The 19348-nt window shown below is 42.1% G+C and overlaps 2 protein-coding genes and 1 non-coding gene across 3 annotated transcripts in view; 1 reads left to right on the top strand and 2 right to left on the bottom strand.

The window, feature by feature from the left end:
- The window catches only part of PTCD3 (pentatricopeptide repeat domain 3), a 29994-nt gene extending 19196 nt beyond the window's left edge, over positions 1-10798 (bottom strand). The window contains exons 1-6 of the mRNA XM_069583109.1: positions 10654-10798; positions 9019-9071; positions 8876-8912; positions 4914-4959; positions 1412-1480; positions 832-936 (exon numbers count right to left, since the gene is read on the bottom strand). Coding sequence (XP_069439210.1) covers positions 832-936; positions 1412-1480; positions 4914-4959; positions 8876-8912; positions 9019-9071; positions 10654-10757 — 414 coding nt within the window. The 5' untranslated portion in view covers positions 10758-10798. The remainder of the gene's footprint in view (positions 1-831; positions 937-1411; positions 1481-4913; positions 4960-8875; positions 8913-9018; positions 9072-10653) is intronic.
- A 311-nt stretch (positions 10799-11109) lies between these two features.
- POLR1A (RNA polymerase I subunit A) overlaps positions 11110-19348 on the top strand; it is an 85434-nt gene continuing 77195 nt past the window's right edge. Inside the window, exons 1-3 of the mRNA XM_069583088.1 lie at positions 11110-11293; positions 17545-17749; positions 19098-19247. Of these exons, the coding sequence (XP_069439189.1) occupies positions 11217-11293; positions 17545-17749; positions 19098-19247 (432 nt within the window). The 5' untranslated portion in view covers positions 11110-11216. The remainder of the gene's footprint in view (positions 11294-17544; positions 17750-19097; positions 19248-19348) is intronic.
- LOC138438502 (small nucleolar RNA SNORA76) lies at positions 18841-18967 on the bottom strand. Its single transcript, XR_011256427.1, has one exon. It is a non-coding gene; the product is annotated as a small nucleolar RNA SNORA76 (small nucleolar RNA).

Below are 19348 nucleotides of genomic sequence, written 5' to 3'. Positions count from 1 at the left end.
TGGTCAGAAACATAGAGGGGAGAGAGCAGGCCCTACAAATGGTCACTCCACTGCTGTCACTGTCTTCGTTCAGGATTTCAACCTTTATGGACACAATCACTCTGACGTCCTAATTTGTCCCTAAGATTTGCTGTTTGAGAAGCACAAGGGGTGTCTGGGTGGCTGGGTGTGTGCGCTTACAAAGTAGGGAGATATGAGAGGAAGCAGTTTTAGACACAATGAGTCTGAGTTACTATTTCCACTACTTAGCTCAGAGGCAGAGCCCATGTTCAGCTGAGCACTGTGGGACCCACTAAGTGCAATGCCAAACACCCAGCAGGCCCTCCACACTCACCCCTCACGCCCACAGAACAGAGGGGGCTGGAAAAAAAGTGTCTGGAGTCCAAAGTAGAGACATTGAGGCCAACATACAAGAATGCCAAATGGAGTATAAGGGTTGGTGAAGCAGGAAGATTACAGTGAGAAAAAAAAGAGAGTGACCAAGTACGGAATCATGAGAAAAAGACACCAAGGTTTGAGGAGTGGATGGAAAATCAACTAAGGGAACCAAAAAGGGCAGTCAGAAGTAAAGATCTGAGAGCCTGGTGTTGCAGAAGTCAAATGAAGAAAACAAAATGAAGAGCAAATACATGTAGTTTTAAAAATGATAATAAAGGTGAGTACAGTGAGCAATGATAACCATAAATATTAAAAGACGTAAATATTATCTGGGTGAAATAATATTAGACCCAAATACTGTAGACATTCAAATGGCTACTGAAACGTTAGTTGTGACAGCTTAAGTTTATATTTACATAGTATTATCCGAAAACTGCAATTACCTCTCCTTACCGGTATATGAGGCTCAGCTATGTCTTTCAGAAAATATTTGGGATATGAATTAATAATAAATTTTGCTGCATTCTCTCCGGACTTCTTTGCCAACAAAAATGAATGCTGTATAAAGAAAAAGACGTAAATTGATACTACATATAATTTAGATCAAAGTCATACCCTCAGCAAGAATTATTCTGCCCTCCCCCGCCCCAACTAAACAACACTGTAATACACAGAATTCCAAGTTAAACTACCTAATTATTATTATTATTCCGCTGAATGTGACATGATTTCAGGTTGGATCCTACATACAGCTTGAGGTGTGTAAAAACAATACCTTTAAACTGAGTGAATTGCTCTAGAGTGGGAAAGATTTCAAAGTACTAAAAATCCAAACCAAATACCTTCTCCATAGCCAATCTCTAAAACTTTTTGATAAAAGTAGTAAAGGAATCAGAAAATCTACCAACTTATCTATTAGCCTCTATGAACTTTCCAAAGGTGTCTACAAGTAAAATAAGTCATATGTGCCATCCTGTCACCCAAACCAACAAGGTAAAACATAACACTAGCCAAGTTACCTAAAAATACTCACAGATTCCACAGAGGATGTCGGGATGAGGTAAGGATCATCCTGAAATGCGTAAGGTACAGCTGTGGTATCCTGTGGAGAAGACACACAAGTCTCTTTAGCTAGGCTTTTATTAAGAGGACCGTGTGGAAGTTTTAACTGCGTGTATCACAAATGCAGAAATATGTATGTTGGTAGACACTAACACCTACGCTGTACCCTAGGCTCTGTGAGACTTGGTTATAGTTATGCACAATTTAAAGCAAACAATGGCTTAAATCTCCATGACTGGTTTTAACTAGGGGCTGCTATCAGCAGGGATATCACCGTTTTAAATGCAAAGTCAAGAGCCTCTGAATTAACCAGCCTGGGCACCAGTTTCCTGAACTAGGGTATCCCTTCAACGCATGGCACTAACCACCCAAGAGGCTCCTTCAAATGGAGGATAACATTTATACGCGGCCCTCTCAGGAAGTGGGAACAGCAGCAGCGTCTCCAGTGTCCTGTTTCCCAAGGTTCCAAACTTCTTTAAGTTGTTTCAGGTAGAACCCTGAACAAGATTAACTCTTTGGCACCAGCAGTCTCTCTTAGAATGGCCCTCAAATTACTTCCTCTATTCCTCCCCTCTCCTTCACAGCCCCCTTCTCTGTACCTTCTGGCAACTTTGTTTCACAGAAAAAACTCAACCTACTTCCTGAATCTCTTCTGACAGTCCCCTTGCCACCCTGAAGTATTCACCTGGACTCTCTGGGGGAGAGCTTCCCTGTGGTTCTTAATAGAAGGATGCCCTGACCTAGGGCCTAGAAGCAGTACTTTTTAGGGCTCTCAGTTCCTGATACCACTTTCAAATCCTGTATTCCCTTTACCTTCCTCTGAGGCTCATTTCATCTGGTTCACAGGTGATCTCTGGGTTTCACAGGTGGCGAAAGTGGTAAAGAACCTGCCTGCCAATGCAGGAGTAAGAGACATGAGTTTGATCCTTGGGTTGAGAAGATCCCCTGGAGGAGGGTATGGCAGTATTCTTGCCTGGGAAATTCTATGGACAGAGGAGCCTGGCGAGCTACAGTCCATGGGATCAGAGCTGGACACAACTGAAACCACTCAGCACGCATGCATCCACTCTCTGCTACGACGTGACGGGTATGAAGGACAACTCAGAGGAAGCAGTTCTAGGACGGCCTCCTTGGACCATCTACTCCATGATTCCCAACCGCTGCCTGGCTCTGTCCTGTCCACCATCTTTATCAAATACCTGTTTGGGCCTCTAGTTTTGGGTCACATGCTGGACCTCTCTCACTAGACTTTATTCTTATTTGTTTCCCACATTTTCCTCCCTCAGTGATTTCCAAGACCTTAATGGTTTCTGAGAAACTCCTCAACTCTGGTCCTGTAGCCCAGATGCCTCACACCAAATCTACCTCCAACTGTTCTTCTCTGACCTCCCCTCTTATCGTCTCCATTTCAGTGAAGGGTACCAAGCACTCTGCAACCCAAGTTAAAGATCCTCTCCCGCTACTTCCATTCAACTAAGCTGTCATCAGTTGTGGCTGACTCCAGTTCCTTAAATCCTCTACCTACTCCACTGTCCCTTTCCCCAGCCACCGCTGCTTAGTTCAGTGACTGCCTTATTCACTCACTGAATATTTACTGAGCACCTCATATGTGCCAGGGAGACAACAAAATCCTATCCTCCACAGAACTCAAAATCTAGTGGGGAATAAAATCTCCAGAAAACAAAGCAAATAAAACATATAGTAAATTTAAAGGCGGTAACTGCTGTGGAAAAGGGAGGGAGGGAGGACAAGCTGTCACAGAAAATAAACATACAATTTTATATGGTATGGTCTGGGAAGATCTCAAGGAAAAGACTTAATGAGATAAAGGCAGAAATTATGTGGCTATCTCAGGGAAAAATAAACTAGGCAGAACAAATAGAAAGCATTAAAGCCTCGAGGCAGACCTGTGCCTGATAAGAAACTGAGAACTAGCTAGGAGGCTGCCTGGTTAGAGCAGGGTACAAGAAAGATGGCAGGAAATGTGGTCAGAGCTAGGGTGGGGATGGGGGTGATCAGGCAGGGCCTCAGGCGCCCTTGGAGCAGTTTCAGTTTTTGTTTCATTTATAACAAATCAGAAGCCATTTGAGTTCTGAGTAGAAGAGTGATGTGAGTCAACGTTTTAGCAGGGTCGCTATGGCTGCTTACTGGGTTGAGGAAGTCAAGAGAACAGAGACTGCTGTAATTAATCCAACATAGTAAGAGATGATGGTGGCTTGGATGACCTGGTAAGCACCATTAAGGGCTGGAATGTGTGGTTCCTGAATGAATGAATAATTGTCCCCGGGATTTTAAGAGCCCAGGACCAAATCAGACAAGTGTGCACATAATTCTACAACTTCTTTGACTTAAATACCCCTTGGGTTAATCTCACTGAAAAACTGACAACAATCTCTGAGGTCTATTTCCCTGAGTTTACATTTCAAGTGCCTATTTATGGATATGTGAGCTGAAAATCTAAGTATCTTGCTAGAATGGAGATGCAGTATTTTAAAACCAACCTCAGAAACTTCCAGGATGTATTTGGCCCATAAGTTTAACACCCATAGTCGAAAAACAGTTCTGAAAATCTGTGACAACTGCCTCAATGAGGGTGAGAATCCACATAGATATTGTGGTTAAAAAAAAAAGAGAACTTGAAAGTTCTATCTCTGAGGCATTTACTATGATTTCATTTTATCTATCAAGACTATAGGCCCTATTCTTGAATTGTGAAGGGAGGAATTTATTCACAAATAAATCAGATAGCTGGAGCAATAAAAAAATAGCCAGCATTTACAGAGCATGTCCTTTGTGCTAGTTGATGTCCTAGGCCCTTTCACATGTACTAACTTATTTCTCACCCGAAACCTCAATGTTTGGTGCTATAAGTGAACACCCATTTTACAGGTAAGAAAACAGATTATAAACCAGATGTATTTTTCTAAATAAGTTTGATATAACATTCATAATATATGCCATTAAAAAAAAGAAAACATGTAGGAAATTTTACATGTCAAAACTAATTCCCTGATGTATCAAGAGAAAAGGTAACTTTGGGATAAAGATGAAACAGAACATTTGGCCCCAAGACCCAGATTCTTAATCACTGAATTTCTTTGAATACGGTGGGTACACCGTTCTCAAAGTGGTTCTACAGGTCACTTGCGTTAGAATATCATACCCAACCATTCCCTAGGAACATGTATTTCAACAAGCTCTTTAGGAGGTTAAAAATCACTGGCATAGTATAAAAACACTGAATCTGGAGGGAAAAACCATGGCACCAAGTCAAGGTTTTAATATCCTGAGCAGCCCTGGGCTGATTACTTTAAAAGCTTTAGATTTCTCATTCGTCACATGAAGAGTCTGGGCTAGATAGTGCTATGAAACTCTCTAGATCCACAACAGTTTAATTGTGAATAAAGAAGAGGTATGAACATTAAGTTTATTATCAGCTGAATTAGATACAAAACCCTGAAATTCCTACTTACCCTGTGCACCGTGGATGCAAGTGCTTGAAGAACAGCCACTTTATCCCTAAGAACGAGAATCACAAGTTAACCCTCATCAGGGCTACTCACACTCACAATGTGAACAAGCATAAAGCCAGTTCTGATCTCTAGAATAATATCACTACAATAATAAGTTAGAAAATGAGAAAACTGTTCAATTCTTTTGACCAAAGGTGGTTAGTACATGTTCCTACTATGCTGTGCTACCCTCTCTGGCCTGGTCTCTATAACCATCACCCTGGGCTAGCAATTTCCACTCTCATCTCATAAAACTTTCTTAACCTTGAATCTTACATCCTATCCATTTTCCTCGGCATTCTCACTGCAGCTTTCTGTAATATTCGTGCCTTTATTATCTAAATTGGGGACTCCCAATTCAGCTATATATGGGAATAGACATGAAAAAAAAAAGAAAACATCTACAAAACTTTACATGTTAAGACTAATTCCCTGATGTATACAATATCTACTGGATTTTCTAAAATAGCAGTTAATGTAATTTTAGCAAGAGAAAGACATTCTTTTCTCAGTATTCCCTAACTAAATCTTTCATTAGCATATTTAAGTCTTATCAAGTGAGTAATCTTCATAACATACTCAACAAATGCAAGCGAAAACACTAGGAACATTCAAATCAGTCACCAGTTTCTTAAAGGGTTATTTTTTTATTTTTAATTTTTTTTTAACTTTACAATACTGTATTGGTTTTGCCATACATTGACATGAATTCACCACAGGTGTACATGAGCTCCCAATCCTGAACCCCCCTCCCACCACCCTCCCCATATCATCTCTCTAGGTCATCCCAGTGCACCAGGCCCAAGCATCCTGTATCCTGTATCGAACCGAGACTGGTGATTCGTTTCTTACATCATAGTATGCATGTTTCAATGCCATTCTCCCAAATCATCCCACCCTCACCCTCTCCCTCTCCCACAGAGTCCGAAAGTCTGTTCTATACATCTGTGTCTCTTTTGCTGTCTCGCATACAGGGTTATCATTACCATCTTAAAGGGTTGTTTTAAAAATAATCTCAATGAACACATTATACTGAAAAAAAAAATTTGGCAGAAAACAACAAAATTCTATAAGGCAATCATCCTTCAATTAAAAAATAAATTAAAAAAAAAAAACTAGACTATTCTATCTGATGTTATTTTGTGATCCCCCTGCCCCCACTCTACTGTAGGTTTAGTGTTTGTATTTCCAGAACTTTAAAGGGTACTTTTGCACACATACTACCATAAAAAAAAAAAAAAAAAAAACCATGTCATCATTCTGGGTATGTGTTCCATAAGTTTGCATTATCCATGTTACTATGTGAAAATCTAATTAATTTCTTTAAATGTTATATTGTATGATAACCATTTTTTAATCATCTCCTTACTATGGGCATTGGGGCCATTTCACCTTATTATTCCCAAGTTGTAAAGAGCACTCTCATCCATGTCTCTTTGGGTATATTTGTAAGTGTTCCTCCAGAATGGCTAACCAATTAGGTATTGCACATTTTAAAATTGTGGTTCTGCCAAATTTCTCTCCAGTGTGTTGTTCCAGTTGACTGCCCTATCAACAAATGTATTTGAGTATCCATTTTCCACATCTTCTTGCCAGTGTGGTAAATTTTAACATCCATTTCTTTAATGAGTCCAGTCACCTATGCACTGATCATAATTGGGCTCCATGCTCTCCCTAAAGTAACTACACAACACAGACTAATGTGCTCAGAATACTCTATCCTGTCACAGTGTATATGAAAATTCAGAATAACCCTCTACAATTTGTTAAAGTCTTCTACAGCACTTGCAATCTAGGAAATCACAGCCTTAAAAGATGCTTCATCTTTCAAATAAGGCAAGAAGAACTCATAGTCTTTATAGTTTCTTTTCAATCTAAAAGCACAAATTTCTGAGCCTGGAAAGCAGAGGCTCTCTATTAGAGAACCTCTATCAATCACTTTGTCTCTAAGGGGACAGACAGTAAATATTATAGGCTTTATGGGCCATAAGGATTCTGTTACAACTACTCAGCTCTGCCTTTGGAGCATAAAAGTAGCCATAGATAGTAAGTTATTAAGTGACTGAGGCTGTGTTCTAAAAAAAAAAAAAGAAATTTAATTAACATGGAAATTTGTGTTATGAAAGTCTTCTTTTAAACCTTTACTTAATGGGCTATAAATAAACAGGCCTCAATCTGTTAACCAAGGCTCTATATCAACTACATTATTTCTCCTATTTTAAGAGAGCATTTTTTAGAGGCTGGCCTGCATGATCTCCCACCACCACAGTTAGGTCATGATCACACCCCATCCTGCCTTACTGTTTACCAGATTTGTGGGGCTTATGCAAAAGAATTACCTATAGAACATGCATTTTAAACAAAATTCCCAGGTGACTCTGATGCCAATAAAATCATCTGACCCATTTTAAGGTACAGTTAAACTGTATTATCAATAAAGAAAAGTCAAAGTCACTCAGTTGTGTCCGACTCTTTAGGACTCCATGGACTATATATAGTCCATGGAATTCTCCAGGCCAGAATACTGAAGTGGGTAGCCTTTCCCATCTCCAGGGGATCCTCTCAATCCAGAAATCAAACCCAGGTCTCTTGCACTGCAGGTGGATTTTTTACCAGCTGAGACACCACGGAAGCAATAAAGTATAAAATATGCACTCTAACTAGACTGTAGGCCATCTGAACACACCCTCAATACACTCCCTCTCTTGTATTCCCCGTGGGACCTTTGTCAGAAGGGAAAGAGGCACAGAGTTGGTAAAGCGCACTGGACATGAATGCCATTCAAGAAATGCCTCATTCATGCTTATGTATATTCCTATTCTGATCTTGGTTCTGATTCTCAGGCCCACGTTTTAGTCACTGGGTCATATCTGACTCTCTGCTACCCCATGGACTGTAGCCCACCAGGCTCCTCTGTTGATGGGATTTCCCAGGCAAGAATACTGGAGTGGGTTGCCATTTCCTTCTCGAGGGAATCTTCCCGACCTAGGGCTCGAACCCACATCTCCTGCACTGGCCAGCAGATTCTTTACCACTGAGCCACTAAGGAAGGTAAAAATGAACCTGAATATATCCATACAATAAAATACTATGTAATCACTCAAAATTAAAATCAGAATACAGAACAGTACGTCTAACAAATCACTACTAAACTAAATGTCCACATACTACTTATATATAAAAGGTTATACTGCAGAACTTTAAAATAATAGCTGCTATCTACTGAGATCTGATTATGTGGCATTAACTGTTGAAATGCTCATGTAATCTTCTGAGGCAGGTGGTATATTACCTACATTCTTCTATGGCAAAGACAGATTAAGTAACTTGTCTTTGAATACGGTCATTGGTGGTAATTATATTTCCTTTTTGCATGTTCAATTTATCCCACTCCCCTTTTGGCAATGATCATTAATTTAAGAAAGTTTTTTTTTTTTTTTAATGAGTCTGAATCTTCAAGTCATACTCAAAAAAGACCTAGTTTTTTGAAAAATCTTTCAATGCATTCAGTAATATCATTACTATATGAGTTTTTGTAAGTTTTAATTCTTACATATTTGTTGAATATGTATAAGGCAATTTGTTCAAGGATCTATCCAGTGGGTTAAAAAAGGTAAATTTTGCAGTCTGCACCATTTACCTACTAAAGACCACAAAGATAATTCTTTTTTTAGGTTTTCTAACAATGTGAAACCTCCTTAAGAAAGAAAAACAGAAATTACTCTAATAATGATAACTCATGACTGACCATCACTACGTAAATATTAACCCAAACTTAGTTCAGATAGGTCTTTTAAGTAAATCTCACTCCCTATTCACTCACCTCTCTCTACCTCCAATTGCTATTCCTGTCACTGGCTTCTTATCTAACAACGTTTCTCACAGGCACTTAACCACTTTTTGAATGAATGCTGAATACTCACCAAGTTTTCTTTTTTGGGATGACTATTTCTTCAGTCCCTTAATGCAAAAAATAAAACAAAAGAAAATCAATTTCCAATATATATATAAAGAAGTATAATGCATTAACATAAAAACGGAGTTATTTCAATACACTTTTATATACCTGCTACATCAGCTCCTTCAACCTTTGGGACAGCTGCACTTCCAGAATAAAATCTGCAATAAATAAATAAATAAAAGCTATAAAGCTAATACTCATTAATGAACTTTCCAGCTCACCCCCAACTATGTGCAAATGAGCCAAAATTTTCCAATTATCATGGATCAAACTGATTGGATAATTCATGTCAAGGTATGCTGAGAAGACATGGCCTCAATGGCAAGTTCAAAACCACTACAAGATAAATACAAGACACAGATATAATATGGCCAACAATTTTTAAAATCAGGCAGTCTCATTAAATAAAATCATAGGAAAAAAGGGAAACATTTAGTAGTACTTGAACATTTTAACAGCTGACCTGAAATATAAAGGACTTTCAACTCTGAAGACCTAAAACACTGGGGCTAAAAGAAATGATTTAATGGGCTCCTGATTATACATGGATGATGATCTAATGATCATAATGATGTAATGATAATAAAAGACAAAGCCATTTAAAGCAAATTATGAAACTAAGATCACCATGGTTTTTCATTCCACTTCCTTCAACACTCAGGAATGTACCAAATACCTGTGTCCTAATATAAACTTTTTTAACCCAAAATATAGAACCACTGACCCCTGAGTTTTAAAATGTTATCACTTAAAAAAAATAAAGTCAACATACCACACAGATCACATACACTATCTTGTAAGTATTTTCCTCCTACACAGCACTGATACCCTTCAGAAAATTGTCAAGATGTGATTAAGATAGGAAATTACTTCCTTTATTGGTTTTGGTCTCCAGTGTCCTCTTAAATCAACCCCTCTCTGCACTACCTGGTGGAGCGTATTCTCTTTTGTGAGCCGAGTTTAGGGAAGGCCTTAATATAAAATGTACACTGTAAATTACACAACTCACTTATTCTTCACTGTTTTCCCATGGCTACTACTAGCTCCAGGCTACACATAAGGGAATTTGTCTACTATCACCTCGCAAAGGAAATGCAAACATCCAATCTAAAATTAGGTTATTTCCAACTTTCACAAGCAATTGCTGGCTTTCCTACTTCCACAACGGTATTGTTTGTATTGAAAGAAAATTACACAAATGATACACGTGTAGTTTTAACAATCACAGCGACTTCATTCAGATTGTCTTCACATCTTTTGGGCTTTCCTGTTTTTACGAACACTTGGAAAATTTCTTCCGTCAAACATCCCCACAACATCCAGTGGAACTCGTAAACGGCCTTTAATTTGGGAAAACCTGATTTCCCCCCGTTCCTCCCGGGTGGGAGAAAACGAGTAAGGGCGGATAAAGTTTTCTTTTTAAAAAAAAAAATACGTGGAACGGGGTAATGGCTACACTTATTAGAATGCAGGACTCCCCAACAGAAGAATCCTAATCTTCCCGAGAGTTCTAACCCCGGCGTAGACCAGCCAAGTAAGAAATCTCCACCCCCAAAAAGCGCGTTTGGAGCCCTTGCTCAAAAACGTGCCGCACCGCGTGCTGGCTAGCCGGGTCGCGCGGCCACGAGCGCGCTCATTCCACTCCACCGCATCTAGTTGCCCAGCAATAAGGGGGAAAAGGGATACAAAGAGCCAAGGTGATCCTGGTTCTTTCTCATGGGTTCTCCAAGCTTCTCTTACCTGCTACTAGGGGTCCGTCCACAGGCACCTGCCCGCCGAGCCGTCAGCGGTACGCAAAGCCCACAGCCGACCCTCAGCCACCTTGCGGACGCCACGGACGCCATATTTGGCGTCTTTGCATAGTATGCCGGGAAAGCACGCCCTCCGCCGTAAGGCGGGAGAGGTGGGCGGGGAATGGCTCGGCTATTGGCTGAGACGGAACAAGAAGAAATCAATCATAAAATAGGTTACAAGCTCGTGGTTTGAAAGACTTTGCTTCAGAAGTTAAAGGCTCAGTAGGCCTCATTTCCCTCGAAGATCTTTCCTAAAAGGTTATTTTAATTTCTTATATATGTTCGATTATTTTCGAAATAAAGGGGCGCGCGAGAGTCGTGAAATTATTTTCTTCCCCCCCCACAACTCGAGCGGAAATGGTATTGTCCCTGTAAATCTTAAGGCGAGCCTTTCTCGCGCGCAAGCGCAGTTTAAAATCACATGGTTGCGGACCGGAGGTGGTGTAAAAAGTACAACAGTGGTGACTGGGCCGTCTCTCTGGGTGTAGGAGCTCGGAACTGAACTGGAGGATGTTGGGCTCAAAGAACATGCCCTGGCGGAGGCTGCAGGGCATTTCCTTTGGGATGTATTCGGCCGAAGAACTCAAGTAAGGAGTTGGTGGGAAGCATGCAAGAGCCTCTTGGGGTCGGGGCCGTAAACTACTGTTCCCAGCAGGTCTTGCGCCCAGTTTCTCCTCAGAGTCCATTGCTGTGTAGCGCATGGCCTGCTGGGACCTATAGTTCTGGGAACGTCTTGGGCTACTGAGCAGTGCCTAGAGCCCGGTATGGCTCGTTTGCACTTGGGTAGGTGGGGGTTCCCAGATGGAAGCGTTATCGTTCGCCAGTCTCCTCGTTAGATCAGCCTGGTTTGTGGAGTTACTGTAATGTCTCTGACGTAGTTTATTAAGCGCATGATGAGTCTCCTCTTGTCTGTAAGATGATTATTCTTCAAGACTCAATTCATGGGACAACTTCTTGGTTGGACCGTCTGTGTTCTCTGCCTAGTTATTAATACTAAATCAAAAAGACCCTCTTAAGCCCTCCTTTTCATCGCCGTAGCGTTTGACAGAACTTAATTATTTTCAGGTTCTTCTATTTCTGTGACATGTATTGTTTCCTTCCTGGCTCAGTTTATCAACCCACTAACATTTATTGATCATCCAGTTTTTGCCAGGCACTAAGCTAGGTGTTCTGCAGAAGGCAATGGCACCCCACTCCAGTACTCTTGCCTGGAAAATCCCATGGATGGAGGAGCCTGGTAGGCTACAGTCCATGGGGTCGCTAAGAGTCGGACATGACTGAGCGACTTCACTTTGACTTTTCACTTTCATGCATTGGAGAAGGAAATGGCAACCCACTCCAGTATTCTTGCCTAGAGAATCCCAGGGATGGGGAAGCCTGGTGGGCTGCCGTCTATGGGGTCGCACAGAGTCGGACACGACTGAAGAGACTTAGCAGCAGCAGCAGCAAGCTAGGTGTTCATGAAAAGTGAAAATGTTAGTCTCTCAGTCCTGTTCAACTTATTGCGGCCATGTGAACTGTAGCCCGCCAGGCTCTCTGTCCATGGGATTCTCCAGGCAAGAATACTGGAGTGGGTTGCCATTCCCTTCTCCTGAGGATCTTCCTGACCCAGGGATCGAACTCAGGTCTCTGACATTGCAGGTAGATTCTTTACCGTCTGAGCCGCGTTCCTGACACATTGGTGAAGGAGGGGCTTATACTCGAATTCATCTCAGGCTCTTTAGTTGATTCCTCCTTTCCTTAAATCTTGCTGTTCCCTGAGATTCTATTCTAGTCAAATAGCTTTTCTTTTCCAAAATGTCCTCCCTAGACAATTTCACCACTTTCATGATCTGTACTCTCAAATATAAATCTCCAACCCAAATTTCTTTCCCTAATTTTTCAGACTTGTTTTTTTCAGCAGCAGTTGGGCATCTCTATTTGAATTTCACACCAAGATCTTAAACTCATATATCAAAAACTCAACAGCTATCCCTACAGAGAGGGAGAACTTGCCCCTCCAAAATGGTGTACCTTAATCTAGTGCAAAATATTCACTCTTCTGTGACAGGGCTGTAATTCTAGACCCATTTCTCCTGACATCTTACTTGCTTATTGGGTTCTTATTGTGTGTCGTCTATGTATTTCTTTATTGTCTACCCTCCTTTTCATCACATCGTATCTCTTGTTTGAATTGTCTTTTCCTTCCATCTCCCTGCCTTTACACCACTCCAGTCCATCCTCTACCTTGCTGTTAAAATTATTCTTCTGAAGTGCAAATGCGATGATGCTCCTATTACCCTTAAAATCCTCCAAAGGCTTTCCATTTCCCCTCAGGTAAATGATACTTTTTAGCTTAGCCTACAGGTTTACCCATGATCATCAGGCCAGTGCTGATTTTAGGTATAACATCATCCCTTCTTTCGCCCTATTAAACCACTTGCACGTTTCATAAACTGCCATCAGGTTTCATCATCTGCGCCTTTCTTCAGGCTGTTTCCTCCACATGCATTATCCCCTCTGCCAGAGGGGTCTGCTTCCCTGCTCTCACCCCACTGCCCCCCCTGGAGGAGGCATCTGGAGAGCATCTCTTACACTGAAGGCGCAGCTCAACCTCCCTCATTTCTGAGATTTTTCCGCACCTAGTACAGTTGTGTCATGGTTCCTTGGTTACTTTTTGTGCTTGTTTGTATTTTTGTCTCTCTCCACTGGCCTTTCTTTTATCCTTAACTCTCATTGACTGACTGGATGAATAAACTCCTGAGCTACAACAGTATGCTGCTCCTGAAATTCAATTGTATCATCACTAGCCATAAATTGATACTATTTCATTCAAAAACAAGAGAATTGATTTTTTTTTACAAGTGAATTGTGGAGTTTTCAGAGAACTGCATGAATAAATTTATACCCATTACTAACATTTGATCTATTTGAGTCTAGGGTTGAGAAATTTCAGTAATTATGCTACCTTTTGTTGTTCTAGGTTCTAGTAGCTTCCTAGCTCACTTGGAGTAAAAGCCAAGTCCTTAAAATGGCCCAGAAAGGTCATTCTGGCCCCCTGGTTATTTCTCTGAACTTACCTCTGTACTCACCCTGGCCTCCTAGCTGTTCCCAGAGTGCCATAGGTACACATCTATCTCAGGACCTTTGCACTCCCTGCTTCTTCCTCCTGTGAAGGTGACCTCCTGTAATGGCCGGCTCCTACATCTTCAGGCCTTTGTTCAAGTATAAGCTTCTCAGTATGGACTCTCCCCAACCATTGGCCCACTCTATCATCCTCCCCTTTTCTGCTTGCTTTTCTTCATAGCATTTTCTTCCATCTAATAAACTATGTGCTTACTAATTTTGGTTTTTGTCTGCCTGCTTTCAATAGGATGTAAAGCCCATGAGCGCAGGGACTCTTGTCTGTTTTCCCAGCATCTAAAAGTGTGTCTGGCACATTAAAAACACTATTTGTTAAGTGCATGCATGGGTGGGCAGAGGAGCTATCTGTTCAGCTCTTGGTCCTCTCCATTTTTATTACAACCATTTGTGAGGGTGACTCTAATTATAGGAGAAAAATTCCTTTCCAGAGAATAGGGTGACTCTGTTGCTGCTGCTAAGTCGCTTTAGTCGTGTCTGACTCTGAGCGACCCCATAGATGGCAGCCCACCAGGCTCCCCCGTCCCTGGGATCCTCCGGGCAAGAACACTGGAGTGGGTTGCCATTTCCTTCTCCAATGCATGAAAGTGAAAAGTGAAAGTTAAGTCGCTCAGTTGTGTCCTACTCTTGGCGACTCCATGGACTGCAGCCCACCAGGCTCCTCCATCCATGGGATTTTCCAGGCAAGAGTACTGGAGTGGGTTGCCATTGCCTTCTCCAAAGGTGACTCTAGGAAGCAGCAAAGGTCATCCTGAAACCCAAGTTTGTTAGTCTTAAACTCTGTTCTCTCTGGTGGAATTCTTGCTGGTTGCCCTTCCTCTGTATCCCATTCCTGCAATAATTAGAGGAATTTTCTCCTTTTCCCCAGCTAGAGAGAGGCGCTTTGTTCCTTACCGTAGAAAGACTGAGGATGAAGACAAAAACATACATTCAGTTTGGGTGTGAGCTCTTTGTATAGTCTTTACAAGCACAGGACACAGTTCTGCCAGTTGGCACGGGTCTGTGTTGGACCCACCTGCCTACTCTTTTTCCATCATTATAGGCTCCAGGCAAGGGAAGTGAAGTACCAACTTATGGAACGTGATGGAAAAAGGATCTAGAAAAAGGATCTAGGATCTAGTGGTAAAGGATCTTTGCACCCAGACCTAATTAGTGTTTGCCTTATTCTAATTAGTTTGTGTTTGCCTGACGCAGTAAATGTTTTTCTTATTTATAATTCCAGTTAAGTTTTAGAGCTCCAAGTAAAATGAGAGACGGAAATGTAGATGAATATTTCTCCAAGTCCAATGAAGAATGATTTAGCCTAAAGGTAGTGGGAGAAAGTAGTAATAGTAGTGAGTTTAAATCATTAAAAAATTTTAAACTATGCAAACAGTATCATCAAAAAAGTGAAAGAACAGAACTCAAAGTATGTGCAAATCTTATGTCTGATAAAACACACGTGTTCAGAATATATAAAGCAGTCTTGCAACTCAGTAATAAAAAAGCAAATAACCCAGTTAAAAAATAGGTAAAGGGTTTGAATAAACATTTCTCCAAAGAGGATATACCAGTGGCCAATAGGTACATGAAGAGATGCTCACCATCATTAGTCATCAAAACCACAGTGAGATACTACCTCATACCTGCTAAGATAACTGGAAACAGAAAGATCACAAAATATGCTGGCATGGATTTGGAGAAATTAGAGCCTTGGTGTGGAGGAGGAAATGGCAACCCACTCCAGTACTCTTGCCTGGAAAATTCCATGGATGGAGGAGCCTGGTAGGCTACAGTCCATGGGGTCGCTAAGAGTTGGACACGACTGAGCGACTTCACTTTCTTTCTTTCTATAGTCCTTTTGGAGATACGGAGTTGCAAAGAGTCGGATGTGACTGAGCAACACACACACACACACACACACACACAGCCTTGGTGTATTGCTGCTGGGAATGTCCTTTTGGAGATACGGAGTTGCAGAGAGTCGGATGTGACTGAGCAACACACACACACACACACACACACACACAGCCTTGGTGTATTGCTGCTGGGAATGTCCTTTTGGAGATACGGAGTTGCAAAGAGTCGGATGTGACTGAGCAACACACACACACACACAACACACAGCCTTGGTGTATTGCTGCTGGGAATGTAAAATGGTGCAGCCACACTTTGGAAGGGTCTCAAAAAAGTTAAACATAGAGCTACCATGTAACTCAGCAATTCCAATCCTTGGTATATATCCATGAGAAATAGACTAAGTGTATTCATACTGCAACTTGTATACAGAAGTTTCTGTCAACATTATTTATAATAGCCAAAGTGTAAAAGTAAGCCAATAAAAGTGGTATAGCCGTACAATGAAATATTGTGTACATACTCAGTCTCTCAGTCGTGTCCAGCTCCTTGCGGCCACCTGGACTGTAGCCCGCCAGGCTCCTCTGCCCGTGGGTTCTCTAGTCAAGAATACTGGAGTGGGTTGCCATTTCCTACTCCAGGAAACCTTCCCAATCCGGGAATCAAACCCTAATATCTTATATCACCTGCACTGGCAGGCAAATTCTTTACCACGAACACCACCTGGGAAACCCAAAATGGAATATTATTTGGCTATTTAAAATAAAAAATATATATGTATAAATACAGGCTATGATGTGGATGAGCCTTAAAACTATTCAGGGACTTCCCTGGTGGTCCAGTGACCAAGACTTTGTGCTACCAGTGCAGGGGGCCTGGGTTCAGTCAAGCAGTTAGATCCTGTGTGGTACAACTAAAAGTGGCACAGCCAAAATAAATATAAATAAAAGTAAATATTTTTTAAAATGCATGCAAAGTATAATAAGCAAGCTCTAAGAGACCACATATCACATGATTTCATTTATGTGAAATGTCTAGATGGGCAGTTCTCTGGAGAAAAAAAGTAAGTAAGTCACTGCCTAGGACTGGTGGAGGGAGGTAGAGATGGATGGAGAGTGACTGCTAATGTGTATAGGATTTCTTTTAGAGTACGAAATGACTACCCACTCCCGTATCTTGCCTGGGATATCCCATGGACAAGGAGCCGGGCAGGCTATAGTCCATGGGATTGCAAAGAGCCGGACACGACTGAGTGCTAACACTTCCCCTTTTCTGACCTGTGTGGGCTTTGGCATTAAGTCTAGTCCACTTCTCTCTCCTACCTTCAACACCGCCTCCGCCTTTCTGGGCTTTGTCACCTGGATTAAATCACCTGACCACTCTAAGCCTGTTTGTTCCTCTGAAAAACACACATTATAATGCCCATCTCGGAGAGTTAAAGTCATACACACGCGTGCACTCTTGGTCATGTCAGACTCTTTTGCGACCCCATGGACTATAGCCCCCCATGGGTCCTCTGTCCATGGAATTTTCCAGGCAGGAATACTGGAAAATACTGGGTAGCTTGCTGCTTATAGAGCGTTTGTCGTGTAGTGAGTACTTAACTCCTTCGTATGAAGCCTTCCAGTGTGCTCAGTTAGTGCAAGATTTGCACTAAATCTGGCTTTCAGAGACGTTACCACTCACTCTTCTTCATTCAGCCTCCGTTGTGTGCTAAGTGCTGAGCTGCAGTGAGGAGCAAGGCAGACACCAAGTCTGCCCTCTGGAGCTGTCAGCACAGCTAAGGGTCCGGATGTTAAAGCATGAATTTGTAAGTGCCAAAGAGGAAACATCTGAGAAGTTGGGTGACCTTAGTCTTCCCTGGTGGTTTTTATCTCCTTAGGAAATTAAGTGTGAAGTCCATTACGAACCCTCGGTACCTGGACAGCCTGGGGAACCCCTCCGTAAATGGCCTGTATGATTTAGCTCTGGGCCCCGCCGACTCCAAAGAGGTGTGCTCCACTTGCGTGCAGGACTTCACCCACTGCTCTGGGCACTTGGGCCACATCGAGCTCCCGCTCACCGTGTACAACCCTCTCCTCTTCGATGTAAGTCCTGACCAGGCCATCCAGCCCACGTGGGTCTCAGGACTGCGGGTGGGATTCGTGAGTACTCACCCTCTCCCCAGGGCAGGTGTCTCAGGAGGAGGTTAGTACAGACACTCTGAGTGAAAGTGCTCTTTACTTTGAGATTTAAAACCTGGAGGAGCCAAAGCCAGTATATTCGACTTAGCCTCTAGCCCTGCCTAGATGAACTTCAGTCTGATTCTTGTTGAGAATCACCAAAGCTGGGTTATCTTTATGCAAAGCAAGGGGGAGGGAACAGAGGAAGAAGGGCGAGGGGAGCAGTGCTCAGATCCAGCCGCTTTTGTTTCAGAGGCTTTATGCCTTTCAGAAATGTGGGTGGGGCTTCCCTGGCAATAGAGCAAGAGTCTCCAACTCCCCAGATCTAATACCTGATGATCCAAAGTGGAGCTGATGTAATAATAATAGAAATTAACTGCACAATAAATGTAATCCAGAAACCATCCCCTCCCACCCCATCATGTGTGGAAAAATTGTCTTGCATGAAACCATTCTCTGGTGCCAAAAAGGTTGGGGACCACTGCCATAGACGACTTTGGAATTCTCTAGGCCATCCTGAGGCCTTCCGGCGGATTTGTAGGCGCTTACTTAGTGGCAGGAGGAACAGTGCCAGAAGGCCCAGCGCTGAGCTGAGAATGATGACCATCCAGTGCTACTTAGACACTTCCAGCTTCTTAACATCAGTTAACTCAACCTCCGGGATTCAGTTTAAGCTACTCAGATTAGTGTACATGGACGTGATTTTTGTCTTAATCGTTTTAGGGGAAGCAGAATGTCTTGTTAAATACAAAATATTTTAAATGTTTAATATTTAAATAATTTTCAATATTTAAAGAAGTATTAAATTTAGTATTTAAATAAAATAAAGGTAGTTCCCTATCTCAGATCCAAAGTAAATTTCTAATGTTAATGGATTAAAATAAAACCGTAAGTGAAAAATACAGAAGAATATCTATCAAATTCTTAAGGCGAAGAAGGACTTTCCAGGTACATAGGGTGAGATGGAATTCTTCCCCCCCCCGCCCCCATACCCCAGCCCCAGCCCCCCAGGGCTGCCCTGTTGCTCAAGGTTAAAAAAGGGCCGCCTGTGAGGGAGCTGATGACCCTAGTTATGCCCGAGCACACGTGCTCTGGCACTGTAGCTTGCCACACCCAGGTAAGGTGGGGGCTCAAAGGCAACAGGTCAAAGTGGAATTCCTAAAGGGGTAAACTGCTGACATGGAAACAAAAACCATAAGTATGTATGTTGAAAATCACTTGGACTGCTATGTCACTTTCTAATATCCTGTCTCTTTTTATTCCCTCTCTTCAGAAACTCTACCTGTTGCTCCGGGGCTCCTGTTTAAACTGTCACATGCTGACCTGCCCCCGGGCTGTGGTTCACCTCTTACTCTGCCAGCTGAGAGTCCTGGAAGTTGGGGCCCTGCAAGCAGTGTATGAGCTGGAGAGAATTCTCTACAGGGTAGGTAATGTGACTATCCTGGTAATCAGACAGGCCAGAGTGACAGGCACAAGAGCTGTTTGTATACGAATCAGTTCAGTTCAGTCGCTCAGTCGTGTCCA

The sequence above is a fragment of the Ovis canadensis genome, chromosome 3 (assembly GCF_042477335.2).
Source record: "Ovis canadensis isolate MfBH-ARS-UI-01 breed Bighorn chromosome 3, ARS-UI_OviCan_v2, whole genome shotgun sequence".
In the NCBI taxonomy this organism is placed as follows: domain Eukaryota; kingdom Metazoa; phylum Chordata; class Mammalia; order Artiodactyla; family Bovidae; genus Ovis; species Ovis canadensis.
Note: the sequence above shows the minus strand (reverse complement) of the source record. Positions and strands in the feature narration are given on the sequence as shown.